The sequence below is a fragment of the Fulmarus glacialis genome, unplaced genomic scaffold, assembly GCF_000690835.1.
Source record: "Fulmarus glacialis isolate BGI_N327 unplaced genomic scaffold, ASM69083v1 scaffold36031, whole genome shotgun sequence".
Taxonomy (NCBI): domain Eukaryota; kingdom Metazoa; phylum Chordata; class Aves; order Procellariiformes; family Procellariidae; genus Fulmarus; species Fulmarus glacialis.
Genome location: NW_009194033.1, coordinates 15,837 through 40,079, shown reverse-complemented (window position 1 = coordinate 40,079; position 24,243 = coordinate 15,837). Strand labels below are relative to the sequence as shown.

Here is a 24,243-nt window from a genome sequence, read left to right as displayed (position 1 = left end):
CCTCCTTCTTGAAGATCGTCCAGCCTATAGATAGATGAATAGATGAATAATTCTTCAAAGCAGTTGGAGGTGTTACTAGTATGAGGAGATACTGTGTCTGTCATGTCTTTTTGCAAAATAAAGAGTGTGTGATTGCTCTGTTAGGACAAAGAGGAGGGTAATTGAGTAATCTCACAAAGGAGGTCTTGCAGTGACTGATGCTTTAAAGAAACTCCTCTTGATTTAGCAAAGTAATGGACAGAAGTTGATTCAGTAAGTTCAGTGGTTTTCTGAGAAGGCACAGTTGTATGATTGAGACTTTAAAAAGCAGATAGACATGAGACAGAAAACAGTGCGTGTACTTAGTAAGAAAACTAACACAGTTCCTTCACTAAAGAATTAAGAAATTAGAATGTCTCTTTTCCAGAGTTAAAGGACTTTGCAGACTTTCTGTATAAATAACAAGACTTTTTTGTATGACTTTCTTTTAAAATTTCCTCTTTGCTTTTATTTTATGCTTACCGAATACTCTCCTTTTGTTTAGTCATCACTTTGCTTCAGACACCTTGGTCTCTAGTTGTGAGAAAGGGTTATATGATGGTCTTAATGGGGAAGTATTTTTTGCAAAGAAATCACTTCTCTGCTACAGCTTTTCTATTTTGTTTCTGTTTTGTCATGAACAAGCTAAACAATTTCCTGCCAGCAGCTTGGGCCTTAGAATATTTACAGAGCTGTCTTTGGAAAAAGAAAAGATGAGCTATAGCCACGGATCAAAAGAAGGTGTGAATGGTGTCTTAAAAAAAACCTCCAAAAGTGTGGGAAACATTTTAATTTTCAAGTATTGTGAAGTAAGCCAAACTGTGTGAATAAGATGAACATTAAAACCTCTCTTTAGTCCTTAGCCTTTGAAGACATGTTATGATGTCCGTTACAATGTACTAATTATAATGTGGTAAGTTATGAGAAAAGATTTGGGTTTTAAAATTTTTTTTTTTTTGACCAAGAATTCAAAAGTAGTTTAAAAAATGGCTCAGCCAAGAAATAATTAATAATATTTACTGTAGAAGAGGTCTGAGGGGTAGGCAATTACTAGACTGTTCTACAGAATTGCACTCAAAATCTTGAACAGCAGATATATGAGTCACATTTCGGTAGTCAGTTCCAACTTATTGTCTCTACCATGAAAATAGGTCATAATAAATGAGGCAAAAACAGCTTACGTGCTTTGCAACATAGGTCGTCATAAATTGCCATCCTTTGGCTCCGCTCTGCCCAAGCTTTACGCTAAATACAGATCCTGATAAAAGATCATTGTTTAGTGCTTAAATCAGCGGGGAGCTGGGTGTGAGGACCCTCTTCAGCCCATCACGTAATGGGGTGTGCCCTTCGGTTGCTTAGGTGTGGACTGGGTGATGTCTGTGGTATATGGCACCAGGAGGGTGGAGAGAAGCGGGGTTTCTGTGCTGGAACGTGGGAACTCGTAGCGCGGTGGGGGATCAGATGTCAGAAGCTGGTAGGAAAGGCTGTGGGACCCACCTCTCCATCCCCAGCACAGACAGTTGTCACGTAGTCAAACTTGTCCATGCAAATGGTTCTGGGAGGCTAATGCTACCCTGTGCCTCCCTCCGCAGTTTCTTTACACCAGAAACATGAAACAGGTGAAGTTATGGGAGCCATAAGTTCAGGTGGGACTTGCACACTTTGAAAAGAAAATATATTTCACATGAAGTAAGAATGGCTACAAAACTAATCGTGTTCAAAAGCAAATGAAATCTTAACTCTCTGAATTCAGGCATGAAACATACCAGGGTCCTGGATCACTACTGATCAAATATATTTTCTTTAAGGCAAGAAGTTTGCAGAATGAAAATGTGTATGTTAGATACAGAGTTAAAAGCCAATCCCCATTACAAGTTGGACCATTCCCAGTATAAGGTTCCACTTTCGAGGTTATATGTGTCTCAAGGGCCTCTTGAAGTAAGTGCCTATCTTAAATGAAGTTGCCCACTCTTCTTGGTTCAGTAGGGTGGCTCACAAATGGCAGCTTACCAGAATAAGTGTCAAGATCCTTAACAACTGCTAGACAGCTCTCTACTCTTTAGATTCATAACGACTGTAAAAGGCTCAGCTGACCCTCATAGAAACATGAGTTTGATTGCTTCCAGGGTATATCTGACCAGGCTTGCAGGGCACTTTTACTCAGGCTGGGATGTATACCCCCACGTCCCTCTGGACTTCTGTAGCTTCAGTGAGCCACTTGGCAGTTTGTCCATACCTGATGCTTTGCTCATTCCTTGCCTTGCACATAAACATAGTTTGAGAGAGTGTACAGTGGTGGTTAAGACACGTACCCACAGGATTATACCCTTTTGTCTTCAACCATTATCTGATAATGTTGTCCCAGATTTCTATTACCTAAGCTAGGAACCTTCTCTGATCTCTTTGGAGGGACAGAGACCTTGTGTCTTGAGTTTCCCTGTCTGTGTACCAGACATGCAACAGCTTCAGACTAGGTGGACTAGGTGATCCTTTTGTCTGTCAAGGTTCAACTTACCAAAACAGTGATAGCTGACAGTACCATGGTGTATTATGGAGACGTGAAGGGTGACACATCACCCTCTTGCTTTGGTTAGGGATGTTGATCGGTTGGTGGAACTTTCTTTACTTATTGGCAAATTATTGAGTGGGATTTAGAGTGCTTAAGTCAGGTGTGTCACGAGCAGGAAATCTGTGATGATTTCTCAGAGCTATTTTTAAAAATGTTTTCCTCTGTTCTGGAGCCAGATATGAGGCCACCTTTTCCAGTTTTCTGATGATACAGAGGGATTGGGCAGGATGCAGACAAGTTAGTTGTGATGGTACCACTCCATCTGAGAGGCAGCTTTCGTTCAAGACTATCTCAGCTAACAGTGCAGTCACCTCACATCTGCTTCTTTGCTTTTTGTCATTGCTTTCTGGCCTGGGGATAGCTTTTGGGATTGGTAAAGCACATCAACTAAACCCTGGTAAGAAAGAGTCAATCAAGAAGCAGCACTTATTCTCTTGCAGTTCTTAAATGAACTGATTTTCCCTGTGGTGTGAGACAAATACCTTTCTGTGTTTTGAAACTTTTGTTCATTTTTTTTACATTTTTACTTATGTGTCTTAAGAAAATAAAATCAGTTCTATAAAGCGATACTCAGCAGTAATCTCTGTGCTTCTCTGTGGAGAGCTTTTCTGTCACTTGTCACCATGAGTTTTATCAAGGGCTCGATGAGAGAGGTGGTTTTGTTTGTTTGTTTTGCCTTAGCTTAATGATCCTTTTCCATAATGGGATGTTAATTTGGTGCTGTCTTTCCTCGCACTATGGCTCTTTGAGCCTGTGGTCACCATCTCTTTTCACCTTTTGATGAAGATAGTGTTTTGGTAGCTGTGTGCTCTGCCAGAAGTGTGAAAGAAGATTCAAGCCCTTGTGGCTGAAGCGGGGTAAGATCCTGTGCTTTTCCTCTTTTCTTTTTAAGATTCTCCTCAGAAATCATCCCAGATTCCTACATCACTTGTCGGAATATCAGCCTGCTGGTATTTCATCTAAACCCTCATATTTCTAGAACTGGGGCATCTCTGTACCTCCTGGATGTCAAACACACTTTCTTTTTTTTATATTTATAAAGGTCATTCAGGAGTGTTTCTTGCTTCTTCAGTGCAATAACTGTCTCTGTACAGACTTTTGTAGTAAACAGCAGACTGTGAGGCAGCAACGGAGCTAGGGGTAAACACCAGACATGAGCCCCAAAGTCCACTGTGGAATCATTAAGGAATGTTTCCACTCCAGAAATAAAAACTGGAGTTTTATTTACACCTTAGTGAAAGTGGTGCTTTGGCTACAGGCCTGAGGCAGCGTTTGCAGTAGCTATTGTGCAGTCTGATCTCTCTTACCCTGAGCACTACGTTCCTTCTTAAATAACTTCTTTGGGCTGCAGTTTAAGAGAGATAAATGTTACCAGTAATCCCAGTGAATGTTCATACAAATATTCATTCAAAGGAAAAGAAGGACTACTTGCTTATAACTGGAGACTGGGATGTGTTACCTATATGCATACCTCCATCTTCTCATCTACTTCTGAACCCCTTCTTTGCGTTGGAAGTGTGAGATGGGCAAACGGGAAAGACAGGGTGTGCTTTACTCTCCACACTATGTTCAACCAACAAGGGGAGTAGACAGTCGGGAGTCCACCTTACTGGTATTCTTAAGCTAAAAGTCTTTGCCTTTAGGTGGTTAAGTTATGCACTTCCATGAATGATTTAAACCATGCCAAAAAAATCTTGGGTCAAATATACATACCAGTAAGTTCAATTAAAGTAGTTTCTGCTTAATATAGTAGTGTTTGTGAAAAGAGATTAAAGGGTAAGGGGACAGGATCAGAAAATGAGACCTGGTGTATTTAGACTCTTGCGGGAACTATGAAGAGCTTAATACGTGGGGCAGAAGAGAGAATAATAGTAGACAAAAAATTCTCTTAACAAATGCAAAGTGACACTTGACCAGTGTAAGGGACCTTGAGGCACCCGTATTCTGAACTGAGGGCTCTGACTTGTGTTTGACTGATGGAAAGAGCTGTGCTAGTTCAAAATATAAACAAGGCTTCCCCAGCTATATTCTTCCCCCCCACCAGAGCCTTGTACAGGAGTGTCCTGGTTTCGGCTGGGATAGGGTTAAAGAACAAGAACAAATGTGTGGCTTTGCTTCACCTGCTGAAGGTGCAGTTTTATAGCAGGGCTGAGCTGGTTGAAGCGTAGGCTGCTGCTTACGGAGCAGGTGCTTGGCCCCAGCCTGTACTTTCCTATCTACTGCTTGCAGTGCAAGTCATCTGACTTCGTACAGGCAGTGGTTATAGGGCGATAAAATAATGTTTAAAAATAAAACATGTATACATATATATTTTTGCAGGGATCATTTCCCACTAGCTTAAGTTTCTAAACCTGCTCACTGGTGGATGAATGCCAGCACCAGAGCAAGGAAAGCAATGGGAACGTGTAGCTGGAAGGCAGAACAGGGACTTTCTCCTTCCGTGACTCTGTACCGCAAGATTCACAGTTGATTGCTTCAGCCCAGGTTCGGGTGCTTGAGGTTAAGACATGCATTGCTGTAGAGCCAGTAACCTCTGCCAGAGGAGAGGTGCAGATGGGGCAGAAGACCATAACCTCTGAACTGGGGTTCTCCACAGTTTATCACATCAAGCCCTGATTTTGATAACTGTGAGGAGACCAAAAAGTCATTATCAGCCAAAAGCTCTGCCCTATACAAAGCTGTGCTGTCTGAGATACCAGACTATAATAACAAATGGATAATCAGCTGTTTCTTAACTGGTGTCAGGATTTGCTGAGGATTTTGAGGGTGTTTGAAGTGGGACAATGCTCCATTTTCACAATAGTTAAGATACTTACCTCCTCATTGCAGTTGGGATGTGAAGTTTATCTGCTATCGCACCTCTCAGATAGGCACACATGCGTGCACACAAAATACACAGTTGGGTAACATTATTTAAGAGGAAGAAAGCAGTGAGAGGTAATTTGACAAAAAGTGTTACCAGTGGTTGAATGTACCTGGAAGCAAGACGGTACACCTTGGAAGGGCTTTGCTAAGATGAGCTGACCCTTTCAAATTCAGAAAGTACTAAGTGGCATTTGTAGTTGCAGGCTGTCACCACTTTCACATCTAATTGCTTTTATTAAGTGGAAAGTACCAAGCATGTCATTATTACAGATCTGTGAACTAAGTGTAATTATTCAGATTGGAAATGTGTTTTTATTTAAGGGGAGAGAAGCTGGTCTGCCCTGTAACAGAATTAATCTGCAGTCAGTTATCTGTAAGCAGCTTCTGGAGGTAAACATTACATGTGCTTTGCCAACGTGGTTAAATATTGCCAGCTGTCTTAACCCCTTTTAAAGATAAATGAGCTGTAATTGGATTTCTGTACTGGATAATTTTAAACAAGGGTTATTAGAAGAAGCAGTAATTTTTGTGAAGAAACTGCACAATAGGCATATTATTATGAGACGTTGCATCTCTCTGAGTGATTGAGTATTTGTCTATCAGAATCAGGGTAGCAGATTAGAGAGAAACGTGCTTTGATGTGGCAATTCCCATTATTCTTATTGTGTGTGAGGAAACAGAAATGGTAAAGAAGTTTGGGTTGAGTTGGCAGGGCGGGGAGGTGATGCTACGGAGAGTTACTTTGTGCCAACATTGTGAACTTTTAAAAATTAAATTGAAAGAAGAGGAAAGATAAATTGATTACTATCTTTTATATTTCTACAAAACTTTTTAAAATAAAAACAGACACTATTTTTGTCTGCAATAATATACTTTTAAAAAATAAAATAATTTAAACTTTCGATCAGAAATTGTTTCTCCATACAGCCAGTTTCTCTAGGAGGGAGGTGGATATTAAGAGTGGGAAAACTTGTTCGTTTCAATAGAATTTTAACCACTCTGTTGGTAATCTTTGCTTCATGCCCGTTGCAAAATATTAAAAAGTTAATACTGAAGCCAAATGGGGGGAGCAAATTGTGATGTTGCCCACAGTATTTCGTTTGCTTGGTGTTGTTACCAAAAGCCATAAGTGTTTTTTGGGAAGCACAGATAAGAGTACTCAAATAGTAAAATCTAAGTTTTCAAATTAAGGGATATTTTTATTTCACCAGTTTGTTTTGAACAAATAAAACACAAGTTTATTTAACTTCTGAGGTATTTGTGGTTTTGTTGACACTAGTATTTAAGCTTTTATGTATGAAGCACAGAAATCTCTAAAAATGTTTAGCCATTTTTCCCAAGCTCATGTAGCATTAATTGGTTGTTATATTTTTGAGTGTTTGTTGCCATCCTTAACACCCTAAAAAGTGGGAGTTCAAATTCATATTTTAATTCTTTGTTTTCTTACAACCACTGACTGCTGGATTACAGTTCTTCTCTGAGGGAGCACTGCTTGATTCTCTCTCACAGATTTTAGGATAGCTCACTGTTAAGTTCTCCATGACTAGTAATTTGCTTGCATTTTTTTTCTTTATTATTCTCCGTAAAGCCTTAGTTTGTCCACTTTCATTCTGCTCATAACAGAAATTCATTAATTTAAGTTTTTTAACTTAGTCACTTTGATCTTTTTTATTTGAAAGAATACTTTTTGGAGAAAAAGAATTATGACTCATCTTTTATCCTACTGGTGTTGGCGGTTTGAAAAGTGCTAAATAAAATACTAAGTGTTTTGCACCAAGGAGAGGACAGTTCTTTCTGGATCCCAAAAAGAAAGGCACAAACACTTGCAAGGCAGATAACTATTCATTAACAGCCCAGAAAAGCCGATAGCAAGTTATGAAATCCGATGCTGGGAACCCTGGGATGTTACAACATTGGCTGGACCTCTGGTCAGGGACAGCATATGGCTCAGATCCCATCCATGGTGAGGTTCACCAGCTCTGAGATCACTAGTGTTCCTCCAGGGTCTTGCTCACAGTACAGATCCATTAGTCACTGGTAGAATCAAGCCAGGAGTGAGGGCTTAGGTTTTAAGACTCCCTTGGACAATATACTCTCTTATTCTTATCTTATTAATAAAGCTGCAGTCCCAGAACTGTTGCATATAATAATTCACATGAATGAGACAATACACTATACGTATACTGAAGATTAAATGCACATTGACTACACATTGAGTAATTATGTATTGACTATGCAAATATTGATTAATTATACTATTGATTAGATACACCTTGATTAAGTAGCAGTCACACGGTATCCATGATACAGAGGCACACACCTTGATTAGTGGTTATGTGGATCACTAACTTTTCACAGAATAGTCGTCCACTGCTGGCTCCTGCAGTAGATAAACAAATCATTATTGGTAAGGTTACTTCCGCAATTGCAAACATTTTAATTCAGAGTACTGCTGATTTTCTGATTTCTTACGGATCAAAGAAGTATTGCTGTTCTAAGCAAAGGTCACTTAACTAAAGTAAAATTTCCTCTATAATTCTGAGGTGCTCTGCAGTTCTTGGTGCATCTTGTTGGTATGCCCTGACATTCTTCCCCTCCCACTTGGCCACTGCTGTCATTGTCCTGTGTGTGGAAGAGTCCTGTTGTGAGCAGTTGGGTTATATTGTCAGATTAGATGGAGTGTAAATCATAGTTCTTATTTGCTTAGACCTTTTTTTGAGATGCTGACAAAGTTGGATAAAACTGTGAAAAGAGAGTAGCAAAAACTTCTTCCACCAACGTGTCTGTGGCCGGTAAGGTGCACTTGTTTCCTGTTTTTGTTTGTGACTAGAAAGTGGCACCTTTTGAAAGAGCATTAGAATCAGATTTCTGTGAAGTAATTTCAGAATTCAAGCTTCATCTTTATGCCTTGCTAATCTAGCTATTTTGACAAAGGATGTAAATTAACCGATAAAGATTGCTCAGTCTTAGAAGAACTGATTAAAACATTAAAGATGAATACTACTCTTTTTTTTTTTTTCTTTTTTCTTTTTTTAAAGTTGTGAAGACCTTATCTAGGCCATATGACAATGAGACTCCATCTGTAGTTAAAATATGTTATGGTACTAACTCTTTATTGATACCTGTTCCAAAAATCTTTTTTGTGGACATTTTTTAATTACAATTCTGATCATTAATCATTTAATTTCAGCAGGAATTTGCAAGTTGCAGCACAAGAAGCACTGCAAAGGTATGTATGATGGCAATGGTGCTTGACTGCTTGAATAGAGATGCTGAGCTGTACAGTTAAGTGCCTCCACAGCACTAGCAACCACGTTATTAGGAAAGCAGGGCTGTAGCCAGGGGAATTAGTTTTTCCAAGTTCAGCTTCCACATGCAGTGGTGGAAATATAAAGAGACCTTTTATGGCGGCAGTAAAATCAGTTCAGACAACAGGAGGCATTTCCCTGACCCTAGGCTCTCCATCTACGGTGGTCTTCAGCTAATTGCTCTCAGCCATGAGCTTGGCCTCTGTAGGTTTGCCTAGCTGTGGACAGCTCTCCCTGCACTCCTGGGTAGGGAGGGACTCCTCATGGCCAAGGGCGTGGGATGCGGGTACTAGCTGAATGGCTGGAATGGTGCAGGAGAAAAGCAAGGAGGGGCAAAGAGATGGCCTGGCTGCACCTAGAGTTATAAGCTGCTCGTTTTGCAGTCATCCCTGGCATTTGTGGTCACTGGTTCTGCTTGCCAGTGGTGGTATCCAAGCATGTTAGTTTTAGAGCTTCTGCTCCAGCTTGTGGGTTAAGAGGAGTTAAAGAGGAAAGATCCTTCGTTTAAAGAAATCAATACAGTGTAATCTGTTACGTCAGTAATTTCGGATGGCTTGATTTTTTTTTTTTTTCCCCTCTCCACAGAACTGAGATACTTTCTTCCAGGTCACATTCTTAATAGTGATATACAATGTGTTATCTTCTTGCAGGCCTCTTTCTAGATGTCCTGTCTGATCATTTATGTTGTTTTTTGTCTAGAACAAAGCCACTAGGGGAGATCATGAGATGATGTTGCTAAGTGTGGGGGATATGAATGTGAAGCTTTGCCCTCTATCCCTCTTTTATCATAAATAACATTATTAGGTATCTATTCTAGTAGCTAGCCCTGACATATTTAAAATAGTTGGTTTGCCCCCATCTGAGTGAATGAAGGAGTAAGGTTCTGATAGGTGTTTGGGCTGTTTTGAATAGCTGGCATTGTGAATACACTCTATTTATTTTTTGAAGGACAAAAAAAAGAATTCTCCTGGAGTTGCCTTTATAGTCTGATAATGTGCCAGGAGTCTTCAGTTGTCTGTTTTTGTCAAAAATGCCTCACACATGCAGCTGGCAGGGTTGCTTCATCTCTTCCTGTCCAACTGGGGACAATGGTCTATCAGTGTTACTTCTAGACACAACTACTGTAAGTTTCCATACTTAGAAGTTGTGATATTAAGGTTTCTTCAAGTTCTTAGCCCCTTAGTATGAGCAGCTGCTGATAAAACACTATCTCGCTGCTTTGTAGGCTAGTAAGTTGAGAATAATCAGTTTTCAGCATCTCTATATTTAAAGCAGGCTGCCTCTGAGTGCCTTCTGCTAACCACAACTTCCCTCGAAAGTTACATGCCACAGGAAGGATGAAACTGCTAAGTCTAGCTTATTAGATGGAGGAACATAGCTCTCCTTGTGCATGGTATAAGATGATGTATACTTTTCTGGAGGGGATAGAATAACCACAAATGTTGCTGCCTTCAGAACAGGTGCAAAACTTCTTTAGTTTAGCCCTTTGCACAACATCTGTCACAACTGAGGAAAAGAAAAGAGGAAGAGGAGAAACTCATATTTTTGCATTGAGGAAAAATGAATGCAGCTTTTTGGAAAGAAATCTAGGCCATGTCTTGACCTTTCTTTATTTTAGGAGGATGCTAATGACAGCATTTTGATAAGGGCTTAAATAGAGGACAAGACTGGAAGATTTTAAAGTGATATCATTTGCTAGTTTTACTGCAAGGCCATTGAGTTTCATGTTGTTTTCTTGTCTAACTTAAAGTTTTGACCAAATTTGTTTGTCGTAGAAGGATACTCCTTGAAAGGAGCCTCTGGAGATCGTGTTGTCCAACCCTGGTAGTGCCAATTTAATCAGGGCTGTGTCCGGACAAGTTCTGAGTATCTCTAAGGATAGAGATTTCACAGGCTTTCTGTGCAACCTTTCCCAATGTCTGACTAACCTCACAATCAAAAAATGCTTCCTAATGTTTGATTGTTCCTTGCTGCAACTTGTGCCTGTTACTGGGTGTTGCCATCTTTTCTGTACCCCTCCCCGTTAGGCAATTGAAGACAGCGGTAACATCTCCTCTCAGTCTTCCCTCTCCAGGCTGAACCATCTCAGCTCTCTCAGCCTCTCCTCCTCTAGCATGTGCTGCAAGCCCCTTCATCTTTTTTGGTGGCCCTCTGCTGGACTTGTTCCAGTATGTCAGTATCTTTCTTGTACTGGGAAGCCCAAAACTGGGTACAGGACTCCAGGTATGATCTCACAAGTACTGAATGGTGGGGAAAGACCGCTTCCCTCGAACACGGTCCCGTACATGTTTGGCCATGAGGTCCCACTACTGACTCCTCTTTAACTTGTCCACCAGGATCCCAGACCTTTTTTGCCAACCTGCTTTCTAACCAGGCAATGCCCAGCCTGCACTGTTGTGTGGGGTTATTCCATCTGGGATGGAGGACTTTACATTTGATTTGCTGAACTTCATGAGGTTCCTGTGAGCCCATTTTTCCAGCCCATTGAGGTCCTGTTCTTCTTTATTTAATGCGTCTGAACAACATTATCCAAGTTTGGCAGTCATGGGGCAAGATCCTAGTTTTGAGACCTACCTGTATGCTACTGTGGTAGAAAAAGTAGATCAGTATGCTGTTGATCTCTCTGTGTATAGAGATAGCCTGTTCTCTTCTGCCACCCAGCTCGAACACAGCTGGACTTCCATTCTTTCTTTGCACTTGCCTTCTTTCCTTCTCTATAATTTGGATGAAGTGCTGAACAGCTTTGATCTGACTGTTCATAGGAGAAGAGACTAGATGACTTAAAGGAAGGGAATTTGATGCAGGTCTGTAAAATCATGAGTAATGTGGACAGGGTAAATAGGGAGTCGCTGTGTTCTCTCATTTCTAGTACAAGAAGCAGGGGACTTCAAATGAAACTAACAGGTGTCACAAGCAAAAGAAAATGGCTCCACACACCATAGGTAGTTAGATTGTGGAACTTCTTGCTGCAAGATGCTGCAGGCACAGACATTTTCTTTGAGTTCAAAAAGGGATCAGACAGGCTGATGGAAGAAAAATTGATTGAGGACTGTCATGTGCAAAGATGAGACATCTGCCTCAGGAAAAAAAATTGAGGAAATATGTCTGAGCATTTACTACACAAACAGCAATTCCCCTGTTTTTCTTCAGAAAAGGGTTGCAGCTTTGAGTTTATTTTGTACTGTAGCCTTAGTCTACAGGCTGCAGCTTAGCCAAGACTGTAGCAGGAAATACTTCACTCAGATGAATTTGATGTTTTCCTAGTGATTCTTGGTGTCCGTTGACCTTGTCCGTATTGAGCCAGCACAGCGGGATACTGCTAAGATACAAACCTTAGTTTGTCTTGAGTTCTTCCCCTGCTCTGTACCGCAGAAGTGGAGATAGAAGAGACAGACTACGTCGCTGCTTTTCAGTTCCTCCAAAACTGGTCGTGTAAGGCAAAGCTTCTCTTCTCCTTCTCTTCAGCTGTACCCTATTTATTTTTCTTGTGTTGCAGGCTGTCTCATTGTTTTCTATGATTCTATTCATTCCTTGCTTACCTGAAAGCTGTTGAGTTTCAGAACAATGTTAGTCTTTAATGCAACATCTGTTTAAAAAAACTCAAAACCCTCCATTTTTTTCTTTATACTAATGAGCTTGCTGATTTAAGAGGAGTCATTAACCACCTTCAGAAATTGTTATTTATGGTGGCATGTTTACCACTTTGGACAGTTGCTGTTACTGTCTTTTTCTAGGAGATGACCACGTTGCTAACAGGTTCCTCATCTGCATAGCTTTCAGGGTCACAGCCAAAAGAGTCAGGCAGCGATGCCTTGGGGAATACCTGTCCTCTTCTGCTGGGACTGTAAGCCACAAGAGATTGTGTTCTTTATCTCCACACTTTCAGTTAGGCTTCAACATCTTGGAGCCCAAGGCGGCTGAGGGAACCCCTCTGAGCACTTGCAGTAGTAGTCCTTAGTTTTGCATTCTCAGCAAAAGAAAAGGTGAGGGCACTAAATGCTCTTTTGCTGAAAATGCATGTCTGTTTTGGATTTTTCACATTATGCACCTTCAGTTGGTCATGTGTTTAACAACAGGTGTCTATACAACTTTCTTTTCTGGACTTTCACAGAGACAGCCAAAATGTACCATTCGACCCCCACCATTATTTTTATTTCTATGTGCTCTGTCATATTCCCAGATAAGATTAGAGAGAGATGTCAGCAGTGGACACGTAGTCTAGTTGGTGTCCTCTTAGCAATTGCCCTAGCCCTACACTCTGAAGTGTTGAGTTAAAAGGTATTCTATCATTTTGTCATGAACATGGGTTTTAAGATCCTGACTGCACTTCACCCTCCAAATAGAGACCCAGTTTCTCCGAAGAACTTCAGTCAGATCCTCTTAAGGAGCAAGCCATTTGAACCTCCTGCTAGTTGTCAGCTGCTTTATTTACATGTGAAAAGGGTGGGTGAGCTTCAAATCTGTATGACCATTTCCTAGCCTTTCATGTAGAAGGGGGCATTTCCTAGAATGTATCAAAAGCTTTTGGCAAAGCAAAAGCTCATTTTCTTTTGCAAAGCTCATACTGCTTCAGCCACATGTTGCATGGCATGGCATGCTCATGTCTTTTAGGACAGACACATGCGTTTGTTATATACTCAGTCTTGGCAAGGAAAAGGTATGACTTTACCCCCTTTATTCATGTCTGTGCAGCATGCAGGAGGAGAGGGACCTGAGGCATGCAACTACAGGTAACTGCTATCATAAAAATAGTCCAACAAACAGTACTGGGGGAAGAGTACCACCAGGATGAATGGATAAGGGCATCTTGAAGAAAACCAGTTGTTTGAGAACAGCTGTAAGTTTTCAGTATTACTGCTCTCCCTCGCTCCCGCGCAGCAGCTTGTTACCATCTCTTTGGTGATGGCTACCAGCCCCACAGCACAGCTGGTAGAAGAAATAGGGCAGATGCTTGCTAAATGGCTTCAATGCAGTGTCCTAGGCCAACTGAAACCACCACCGCTACTTTTGGCAGTTTCAGATAAGCACACGGAAAAGAAGCTCCTCATTGATACAAGTGTGCATGAGCTGTGAGTGCGTGCTGACAGGTAGTGAGGGGAAGCAGTGGCATCAGCTGCCACAGCTGTAAATTGTCTCTGTGTGTCTGTGCCTTCGCGATTCTTGTCAGGAAGCTGAGTTTGTCATAGCTTTTAAAGGTTTTTATTTTGGTTTCTTCAGCATTTGAGAAATATTAAAATAAGGAGGGAAAAATAGCTTTTCTCAAACCTGTATCTAACTGGAACAACGCTCTAAGGCTTATTAGAGCAAAAGCAGTATTTTGATGTAAAGTTTGAGAATGTTGAGAATGTTTGAGAATGTTGATGTGATTTAGAAACAAAAAAAATTAGAAAAGAACAGAATTGCTAACGTGAGAAAATGGGGATAGAGAAAGATTTTCAATACAGATCTTCACTCTGTTTCTGCTTAGAAGATAAGATATCTGCATTATGTGGTGCTGTAATACGTATTTGAGTTATATTTTACAGCCAAATATAAAAAAGACTTCTTGCCTTTAAGGTTTTATAATCCCAGTTAGATGAAACGCATACCAAAAGTAAAAAAACAGACATCAGTAGAAAAAAATGAGTTTGTACTGGTGTCATGTTAATAATACATATGTTTTATTTCTACAGCTTCTAGGTATTCATGAGTGGTCTGTCTGTGGTTTTATCAAGTTATCATTTGCTTACTCCAATAGGAACAAATTCTTAAATAAAATTTTAAAATAGTTTATTAAAAAAGCTGACAAGAACAGAACTGCTATAGCATACAGAATTAAGTAGAACTTCTCCTGTTAAAAATTATTTTTCTTACTCCATTTTTCTGTAGTTGCATAGTGTCTTTTGTAGTTAGAAACTCAATTTTGACAATCTAAGTGGTATGAAATATAGGGTCTTTTACATTTTCTTTCCCATAAGAAAGTAATTGTTAATTCAATGTTTCTGTACTGCTGTTCAGATATGACCCTTCCATATTTGCAGGTAGGCGGAGGTCAACACATGAGGAAGGAAGGAGTTGCAAAGATGACAACTGTAACTATGTTTGTTTGACTTCCAGTACAACCTCAATGCCAGAGAGATACAACTGCAATAAATAACATTTATTCTGACATCTGGCATAGCTTTTACCAGTAATTATCAGGCACTCTTTAATTTTCCTTTTCCATCACAACCTCATGGTGCGATTACCAAGTTGTGTTGGCAGGTGAAGGCATATTAATAAGATAGAAGACAAAAGAAAAGACGGGGAGCCAGGAATAAAGTAGGGAAGGAAACTGACACATGACGGAAGGGCACGACAGCAGGAACCCAGGGCTTGCATCCTGGACACTCAACTGGTATTGAGCCGATTCCAGCAGGATGTGTTTAAGTCATTTGGTCTCTTTGCTGGCCTAATTTCAGTGTGCCCAAAGGGATCCCAGATATGCTGTATGAAAGTGTGATGGGAACGCTTGTTCTTTCCCAGCCAATCCTGCTGTTCTCATTTATTGATCTCTCGGGTAAACGGCGCTTAAAAAGAGGTGGCCATCTCACACCATCAGAATTAACCCATTAATTTACTTTCTGGTGGCTTCAACTATGAACATTTATTCCTGTTTCTAAAACGTTTGTCTTGTGTCCATGTCTGACTTTAGCAGAAGTTCTGAAGAACCCTGTATCACTGCTCTTTTAACTGAAACGGTGCAGTTTTCATAGTACAGTCTGTTGCTTCAACTGATTTTTTGTGTTTATAAATAATTTATATACAACTAGAGTAGAGACTCTTTACAAGACACACTAGAAAGAAAAGTTCTCCTTTAGGAAAAGGAGTAAAGAGATAATACACCTTGCAAAGATGAGTGATTTAACATACAGGAGATATTCAGTGTTGGGGAGAACCAAACAGTTCATTTTCATCTATTATATTTGACAATGTTAACTATGTGAATGGTCCAATAAGACATTCGTGCTCCAAATACTATAAAATGCAGTTTCACCTCCAAAGGGCTATAAACTAAACACTTGTGATAGTCAAACGTGCACAGAAATTGTCCATTTTATCTCAAAGTTTGATTTCCGTTCCTTGTGTGACTTGGCTAACAAAACCATCGCTGTAATTCGAGCTCGGCTAGAGGTCTTGCAGTTTTCAGATGTTCTGGTTGTAGTCAGTCTGAATTGTAAGCTATTTGTGTTTAATCCTTTCTCAGACACCCAAACTGTGAATCGAGTCTTTGCTTGAGTTAATAACATCCAGGTACACATATGTGCCATATGGAATTTGAACGTTCGCATTGGTGCATATTTCCTGGAAAAAATAATGAGATCAGTCAAAATGACACAGCTAGGAAATTATAATGCTGAGTTTTCCTGTGACAGTTCTTTTTCAGTCCAATATCACACCTTGATTTTCTGACATCCTGAGAAACAGAATCTTACTTAAGCTGCTGTACAGGGGGCACTAGGAGTTTTTACTGTGGACCCTGGATTTTTAAGCTTGCTCCACTGCAGTGTACTACAGACTTCATTTTTCAGGTAGCTTTCCGTTGGAAGATTTTGCAAGTACCATCATTTGTGTTTCTCCCACGTCACGTGAGCTTTCTTCGTGATGTGACCTGACAGCGCTTGAAATTGATACACTGACTTGTCGTCTCAGTATTTTCATTACAGTTCTCTTGTATCCTTTGCATGCAAAGAAATAGATGAAAGGATCTAGGCAGCAGTTAAAATTCATCAGAAACACGGTATAATGGAGTGACTTCTGGAAAATTTTCTTTTCAGTGCACGAGGGTTCATTCTGAAGCTTCTTAATCATGTGTTGTATGATTGCAACATGATAAGGGGTAAAGCAGATGATGAACACTATAATTACAAATATGATTGTATTGATGGCTTTTTTGTTTATGCCCGATTTTTCAGTCAGTGGATTTTCCTTGGCCGTTTGAAAAAGTTTGCAGCTAATTTGAGAGTAACAAAACAGTATAATCCCCAGGGGAATAAGGTACCCTACTAAACAGGCAGCAAGAAGTATAAATGGTAGATGTGCTATTTTTTCAAAGTTTGGATATTCCATACACGTAGTCCTTTCTTTTTCTTCCTGTGACATAGGTTGTATAAGTAATGGGAAAGTTTGACTAAATACAAGAAACCAGATAAAGACACAAATGCCCTTGGCATATTTAATCCTTCTGATCTTGTATCGGAAGGGGTGGACAACAGCGAAAAACCTGTCAATGCTCAAACATGTCATGAAGTTTACACCTGCGTAGGTGTTGATATAGAACAAGAGAGCGGTTATTCGACATAATGCTTCTCCAAATGGCCAGTGAAATCCCAGGGCGTAGTAGGCTATCCTTGTAGGCAAGGCGATACAGAACAGGAGATCGGAGAAGACGAGATTTGTTGAATAGAGAGTAGTGGAGTTGATCTTCTTTCTGTTTTTAAAAATGACGGTGAGGGCAATGGTGTTTCCAAGCACCCCAAGAATTAAGATGGAGCTGTAGAAGACAGACAGTAGTATCCGTGCTGTATCTTTGTGCTCATATAAGTCGCAGGTGGAACTGTTTGTCTGAGAAGCTGTGAAAGTGTCCATTTCTGTAACCACTGTTGTTGCAGGAAGCTCAGTAGACCTAACATGAAAAAAAAACCAAAAGGGAATGTTTTGTAATAAATGCAGATAAACTTCTTCTGCCTAACAATGGCCAACCTCTGTTGCAAAAAGCAAGATTGTAAAAAACTGAAATGAAACTTCATTATGGTGAAATACTTTTCAAGCCTCCATCCAAAAACAAACCAACAAAAAGATGGTTCTTTTTGGCTTTTCTGTTTTGATCCCAATTCCTTCTCTCCTGAAAAAAATCAGACGGGGCAAAATAATAAACCAGGGATGTAATGTATTTGGAAAGTGAAGTTTATAGATGGTCAGGAGGTGGGAGACTGTTTAAAGCAATCTGAGGGGAAAAAGAAGTCTGAAGAAACCACATGATAAAGGATCATATGAAGTCCCCAGGGGTCAGACAAGCAGACAAAAATCTTTTAAATGTGTTTCAGTTAATTTTTAGGGAGTTTTTGTTTCTAACAGTTCATGTTGTGACAGTTTAACTTGTTTAGAGAACTAAAATTTTCCAGGGTTCTTATCATATTGGCATTATAATAATTCAGCTTGTTTAATACTGTTTTTAAGAACTGGCCTTTGCAATCTAATTCAAATATTGTTACATACATAAATTCTTAAGACTACTATTTTAGTCACTCTTTAGTGGTGCTGCAAAAGAGAGATAACCCAGCTGAAATATTTTACACATTGTCAATTTAGTAGATTTTAGAAATTGTTTAACCCGTATAGTCAGAAGTAGCATGGAAGAGCTGCAAAGTGGCAGTGCTTTGGGGGACTTAAAAATATAAAAAATAATCCAGCAGAATTTCAGAAACGGAAAGGACCATCCTGTTGATACTGCTTTCTGTGCAAAATATTTCTTAGGTGTGTTGTTACCTGACAGTTGCATAGTGTAAGCATAAATGTCAGAAAGGATGGGGCATCTAGCATTACTTCTTGAGCAGCCTCTTAGAGGCACCACTTATGGATTAAAACAGCAGTCAAAACAAGATTGCTTCTGCTTTAATGCAGAATACTCTCTGGAGATAAAAGCTGTTGTAACCTGAGTTTTAAGTCCCTCTGGTACCTTTAGTTAAAATGTCTAGATTATTTCTGAAGATCTGCCTTTCAACACACAGTATTTAAAAACAACTGTAGCCTGTTGTACCTTAAAAAAGTCTTTTTGGAAAATACCTCTCAGTTTTAAGGGTTTTAATGCTACACATTTTAGAAAGCATTCATTATCCTTTTATTAACTTGTGAAAGCATTAAAATGTTAGTATCTTCTTTCATGTTTTGAGGAGATTGTCCTACTTATTTCAGGTGGTTCACAATGAATGTACCTGCAACACATACTCTTATTATAAGCCAGTCTGATCAGACTTCTGGCTAGATTAGCAGGGGTGCATAAGGTTCTCTGTAACCTGCGGATAAGGGGTGATGTGTATTAAAATACATAAAGGAAGAAATTTAGCATCCAGGTAGTATATTAAGTCTACGTTTGCTGTGTTGCACAGGCAGTAGGAAAGACAGGTGAGTGATTTTGGACTGATAGATGTACAATGTTCTGATTCTTAGATACCTGTGAAGTATGTACCATGTGTCAAGAGGTGGAAATACTGCCTTCAGGGTTGGAAGTCAAATCTGAAGTGGGAGTTTTGTGCTTGAATAAGGAAATTAAACTGGTAAATAGCAACTCCAGCTGTAGTGCAGATTTAAGAATGTCTGTAATTTTGTATTAGTCAATTCTGCATCGTTCACAGTATCTTGGTGTTAGTGTGTTTGATGATTGATTAATACAGTAGTTATTACCATGAGGATAGTTCTGGTATACTTTCCCCCTGTTTTGTCTTTTCCCTTATAGAAACATGTAGGATGGCTCTTGTTTTACGTAAGCAAGACTGCTTTTTGCAGAAAATGGTGTGGGTTTGTGTAGGCACCTGGATAAGAGTCAGTGAGGTATTTTGGTTTGTTTCTCTTATTTAAATGCTTCTGATTACTGTTCACGCTCCCAGCATGACATCTACCTTCTACTCATCCCTTCCTTGAAATTTAGGTAGAATCATTTCTTTAAACATATGTAAGGAAGAATAATCTAAGATTTATGATAAACAGTTCTATTGCAGTAACTAGCTACAGCATATTAACTACATAATTTTATTTTCAGTTGTAATAGTTCACATTCATACATAATGTGCATAATTGTCATGTCCATTCATTTGTCTTTCTATAAATGCTTGTGAAATGTAGAATATCTGTTTTACAAACACATTTAACTATGGTTTAGGAAAAATTCCATAATTTCAGTGAAATTTTTTTTTTTTTTACTTCAAGAGTAGAATTTCATAAAATGCATGTTACCTAATTTTGTGCTATGAAGTCGGATCTTTAATGTAATAAATTACCTAGAACTTGTTGCTGCTCAAAATAGGATATTCACCCTCGCATAAAACCATGGCTATATTGAGAAGGAGTCCTAGCTGAGAGAGAGTTTATATCTATCCATGGTGCTGGCATGGATATACATGGGGAGCAGTTCCATGGCAGGACAAACTGGCCACAAACAGATGAGAAGAAAGCTAGAGGACCACAGCTCATGGGCCTTCCAGGGCAGCGTGCATGTCAGCTAAGCTGCGCTCCTTGACAGAGGATGTCAGCAGGCTCTTCTGCCTGCTGTGGGAGTCAGCCCTGGGTGGGGAAAGTGTTCTTTTTGGTCTTCTGTTATCCCCAAAATATTGTTAATGTAGGCAGCACATTTTATAATGCTCTAGATGAGTATTAGTATTTTCTCTATATGTAGGTATATATGGGCATTTTTGAGCAGTCACCATGGTGTTGAGGTGCTATATTACCTGACTATATTTCATTTTTTAAAAAAAAAAAGAGAGATACTGTATCTGGTTGATAAAAGTTGATGATAAAGTCGCTACCATCTGACAACTTAATGCACATCACCTGCCTATGGTAACTTCTTTGTACATTTGAGCTCTTACTGTTGTTGGGTGAACTCCATTCGCCTCAGCAGGTATTTCACCTTTTCTTGTCAATCTTGAACAGGGCGGCATTTAAAAAAAAAAAAACTTTCTTCCTAAAAGATGTGTAGACTATTAAGTAAGACAAGACTTTTTTTTTTAATCCTATTCTTTGTGTCAGGTTGCTGTTTATTTCTTGTCAGCAACCCTTAGTGATCAGCTTATTATATATAAAAAGCATATGACATCCTCCACTGAACATATCTGAAAAAACAACGGGAGGCCCATTTTGCATACTTTTTGTGTGTTTTGCATTCTTGGAGCAAAATATGGAGAATGTTACCTTCTTACTGCTGCAAACCTCCGACTAGCTGGGCTTGATTCTTACTGATTTTAATGAGCTGTGTGTCTGAATACCTTATGAGAACATGGCCATTTACTGTCCCAAATCCAGATGCACCTTTGAAGCTACTCTCTAGAATCACTACCAAAATGTTTGCTTTTCTAGGCTGTTGGATTAAATACCCCTCCCCAGTGGCTTTCTGAGTTTATTGATGATACTATTTTGAAGTATATACTTGAAAAAAAGATAAAATTAATTTACCTTACCAATTTAATAATTCTGGAAAACATTGCCACAATTTTTTGGCGTAGAGGTACATGCAAAATTTTAAGGCATGAAGTATTTAAAATTCCTGTCTTTGTATCGGTATTGTAAAGAAGGCTGTTCAGGTTTTTATGTTTTCTGAGTCTGCAGACACACAATACTCAGTGACACAGACCACTTATTTAATGTGACTTCCTGTATAATCCAGGTTATGTTATTATTTTAGTTATTTGTGTATGGATTCCACTAACTTTTCATTTAAAGCATGTTTTCTAAAATTCTGTTTGGTCTTGATTTGGAGAACTGAAGAGAATGCGAATTAGCCATTTGTACTGTAGTTTTGGTCAAGCAACCTCCCTGTTAAAAAATGTGGGTGTCACTTATTTAAATTTCTCTGAAATTAATTTGCAATTGCTGGTTTTGTTGAGCCTTTCACCTTTATACAATCTCATGGTTTTGGCAATGCAAGGTGAACTTCTCAAATGTCTCACCACGAGGCAAAATAGTCCTGTGACGTCTGTTCTAACCCCAGCTTAGTCCCACACAGGAGATGGGGTTCCTCTTATTGTCGGTGTACCTGGAAGCATACTCACCACTACGTCCCTGCTTTTTCTGCTCAGTTGATTAGGCATCCAAGATAGAGTTGTGTAGCATTGCACTGGGAGCTTGTGAAGTTAGTTCACTGTGATCCCGGGGTACTTCTCAGATTCACTATGTCCTAGGATATCTCCAGTCTAGGGGCATGGCCATTGCTCTCTGCTTCTACCTACATAAGGGAGGACCTTACGCCTGGGAGAGTTTGAAATTAATTTTAATATTATGCCCAGGCTTGCAACCAGTGCAGGTTGTTATTTATTGTTCTCTCACTTGCCCTTTTCAAGTCTTAGCATTGTATTTGCTTTCCAAGCACCAATGGAAAAAAAGTTTTTCTTTAGCCAATTACTTTGCGAGATTTGTTAGTTAGCCAGCTTTTAGTCTATTCTGTGTGCTTTCCTGATGTTTGACAGCAACAGTATCCACATGGAGGAAAAAAAATCACAGTACCATGTCAAGCTGCTTACAAAACTAGCATGTCTGAAATCTGTGCAGGTGCCTTTCTAAGCCAATTCTGTAATCTCATCAAAGAAGAAAAATAAGTTGTTTTAGGAGATTGGTTTTCTGTGAAAACGTTTGACTGGCATTATTCATTTGTCTTACATTTATACTGCAGTATGGAAGAGCCCAGCTCCGAGTGGAGTTCCCACTGCAAAAGCTGTTTGATGAACAGAATGGTGGCTCCAGTCTGGAAGTACTATGTAATCCAAAGCCCTGGTTCATAGAGATGTTCATATATGATGAGCTTTATATGTAGTATCGTAATGTGACATACATTTAACTATTAACAAGCATGGACTTAAGCTATGAGCCAGCAATTGTAGTGTTGCAACCTTAGATTACATGGGTTTGGATTATGTGCCAGCAGTAATACAAAGCACTCTCTGTGTGCTAAATGAGTTTTCTTCTTGTTCTCATCTCCTGCTTTTGCTGAAGGAGCACCATCTGTCTTTTCAGCAGAACAGGGAACATGTAGAAGGCTTTAACTGTGTGTTGTAATCTAATGTGTGATTTGTCTGTCTCTCTTCATAATTTTCATTCTTTGGAGATGAATCCCTGGTCCATCTGTCCAGTAGCTAATTTAAGAGGGATATTAACTAAATTCTTGGAAAGGCACGGCAGAGCATTAGAGAAATCTCTCCTGACTCTATACATAGGATGGTTTAGTCAGTTTGAGATGGACAATATTTCTTTAACAAACAGTATTGGGGAATAACGTTGTTTATGTATGCTTAAAGAGTATAAATGATTTAAAAGGAATGGTCAGGAAAGAGACTTCTCTTTTCCTGCAATGCCTGACCTGAGGATTTACTGAGCTTACAGTCCTCTGTAGGTGTAAGCTATGTAAGTCTTACAGAGTTTAAAAACAGTAGAAGATGGGAAATATGCAGTGCTGTGGTTATGTAGGTTTAATTTTTTCCTTAATCTCTAAAATTAATCGTTTTCTGTTGACCAGTCATATTTACTGTTTGAATTTCTAATTTACCATACAAGTGATCTTCATTGTAGCGTGTATTCTCTGTTTGAGAAAAAGACTTGATTCAACTAAGTTATGTATGTTAAAAAGTGTGCATGCTAAGTTGCATAGTAGTACGCTTTGTTTATATAGAAAGAACATATGCCTAAGGTACATATATATAGGTGTATGTATTGGCAGCTTGGGAACTACACGTGGTTTAATAAAAGCTGAGGCAAGAGACAGGCGTGTCCTAAAGCTTCCTGTTTCTTTCTAATACTTTAACACTCATACGCTTCTAGTGCATTATGTTAATTTACGTTTTTTCAAAAGCTGTTGAGTTCTGGGTCCTAAATGACAATGAGTATGCCTAATGACCTGAAGACTGAATCCTCAGGTCGCAACCCACAGCTAATTTTGGTGAGATAGTTTCCAGGCTAGTGCTTTTATTCTTGCTTGGTATAAACCCAGATCTGTTGGAGTGCTAAAGCCAAACTTGTAAGCCACACATCAGAGAATCCCAAGTATGCATTTCATGAATGAAATTGTCTTAATGATGACTATGAAGAATTATAATATTCTTTAAGTGCTTAACAGAGTTTGCAGATGCACACATTGTGGGATCTTTATGGTCCCGCTTTTATCTATTACTATAGATTTTGCAAAGTTCTATGACAGTTATATTTGGCGCTCAAAAATAATAGAAGCTACAGTAAGCAAAATGGAAATAAAGAAGTTGAGTTGAAATGCTGCATAACTTGTTAAAAAAAAAAGTGGAAGTAATTTGAAGTGTACACGTCTCACTCTTATCTGTTGGATCTCTTTCCAAATGTGATCCGTCCTATGAAAAATATCTAACATAAGTCTAACATAAATCAGCTCTGCCGAAGATGCATGTTAATGCGAAGAGCGTGCTGATGCTGAGATGATTAACCTCCCTTCAGTTTACTTGCCTAAGTATACTAAACGTAAAAAGGAGAGAGCCTAAAATATAGCAAATTAACAAAATAAAAACCTGAGCCAAAAAAAAGGGGTCAAATAACAATTTGTATTTTAGTACTAGAAAACAAACATACCTTCTATATGATTTTTTTTTTCCTGGGTGATATGGAACCTGTACAGGTACAGTCTTTAATTTTAGGGATTACAACTTCAGAACTCTAGCTTAAACTTACTATTCATTACACGTATACATACTCCTCAATCTTTCAAACAGGAAGGGATGAGATTTGAGCTCTTAAAGG

The 24,243-nt window shown here is 39.2% G+C and overlaps 1 protein-coding gene across 1 annotated transcript in view; it reads right to left on the bottom strand.

Annotated features, from left to right (window-relative positions):
- Positions 1-16,299: 16,299 nt before the first annotated feature.
- Positions 16,300-24,243, bottom strand: part of GPR183 (G protein-coupled receptor 183) — an 8,997-nt gene continuing 1,053 nt past the window's right edge. The window contains exon 2 of the mRNA XM_009587638.1: positions 16,300-17,404. Within this exon, the coding sequence (XP_009585933.1) occupies positions 16,300-17,404 (1,105 nt within the window). The remainder of the gene's footprint in view (positions 17,405-24,243) is intronic.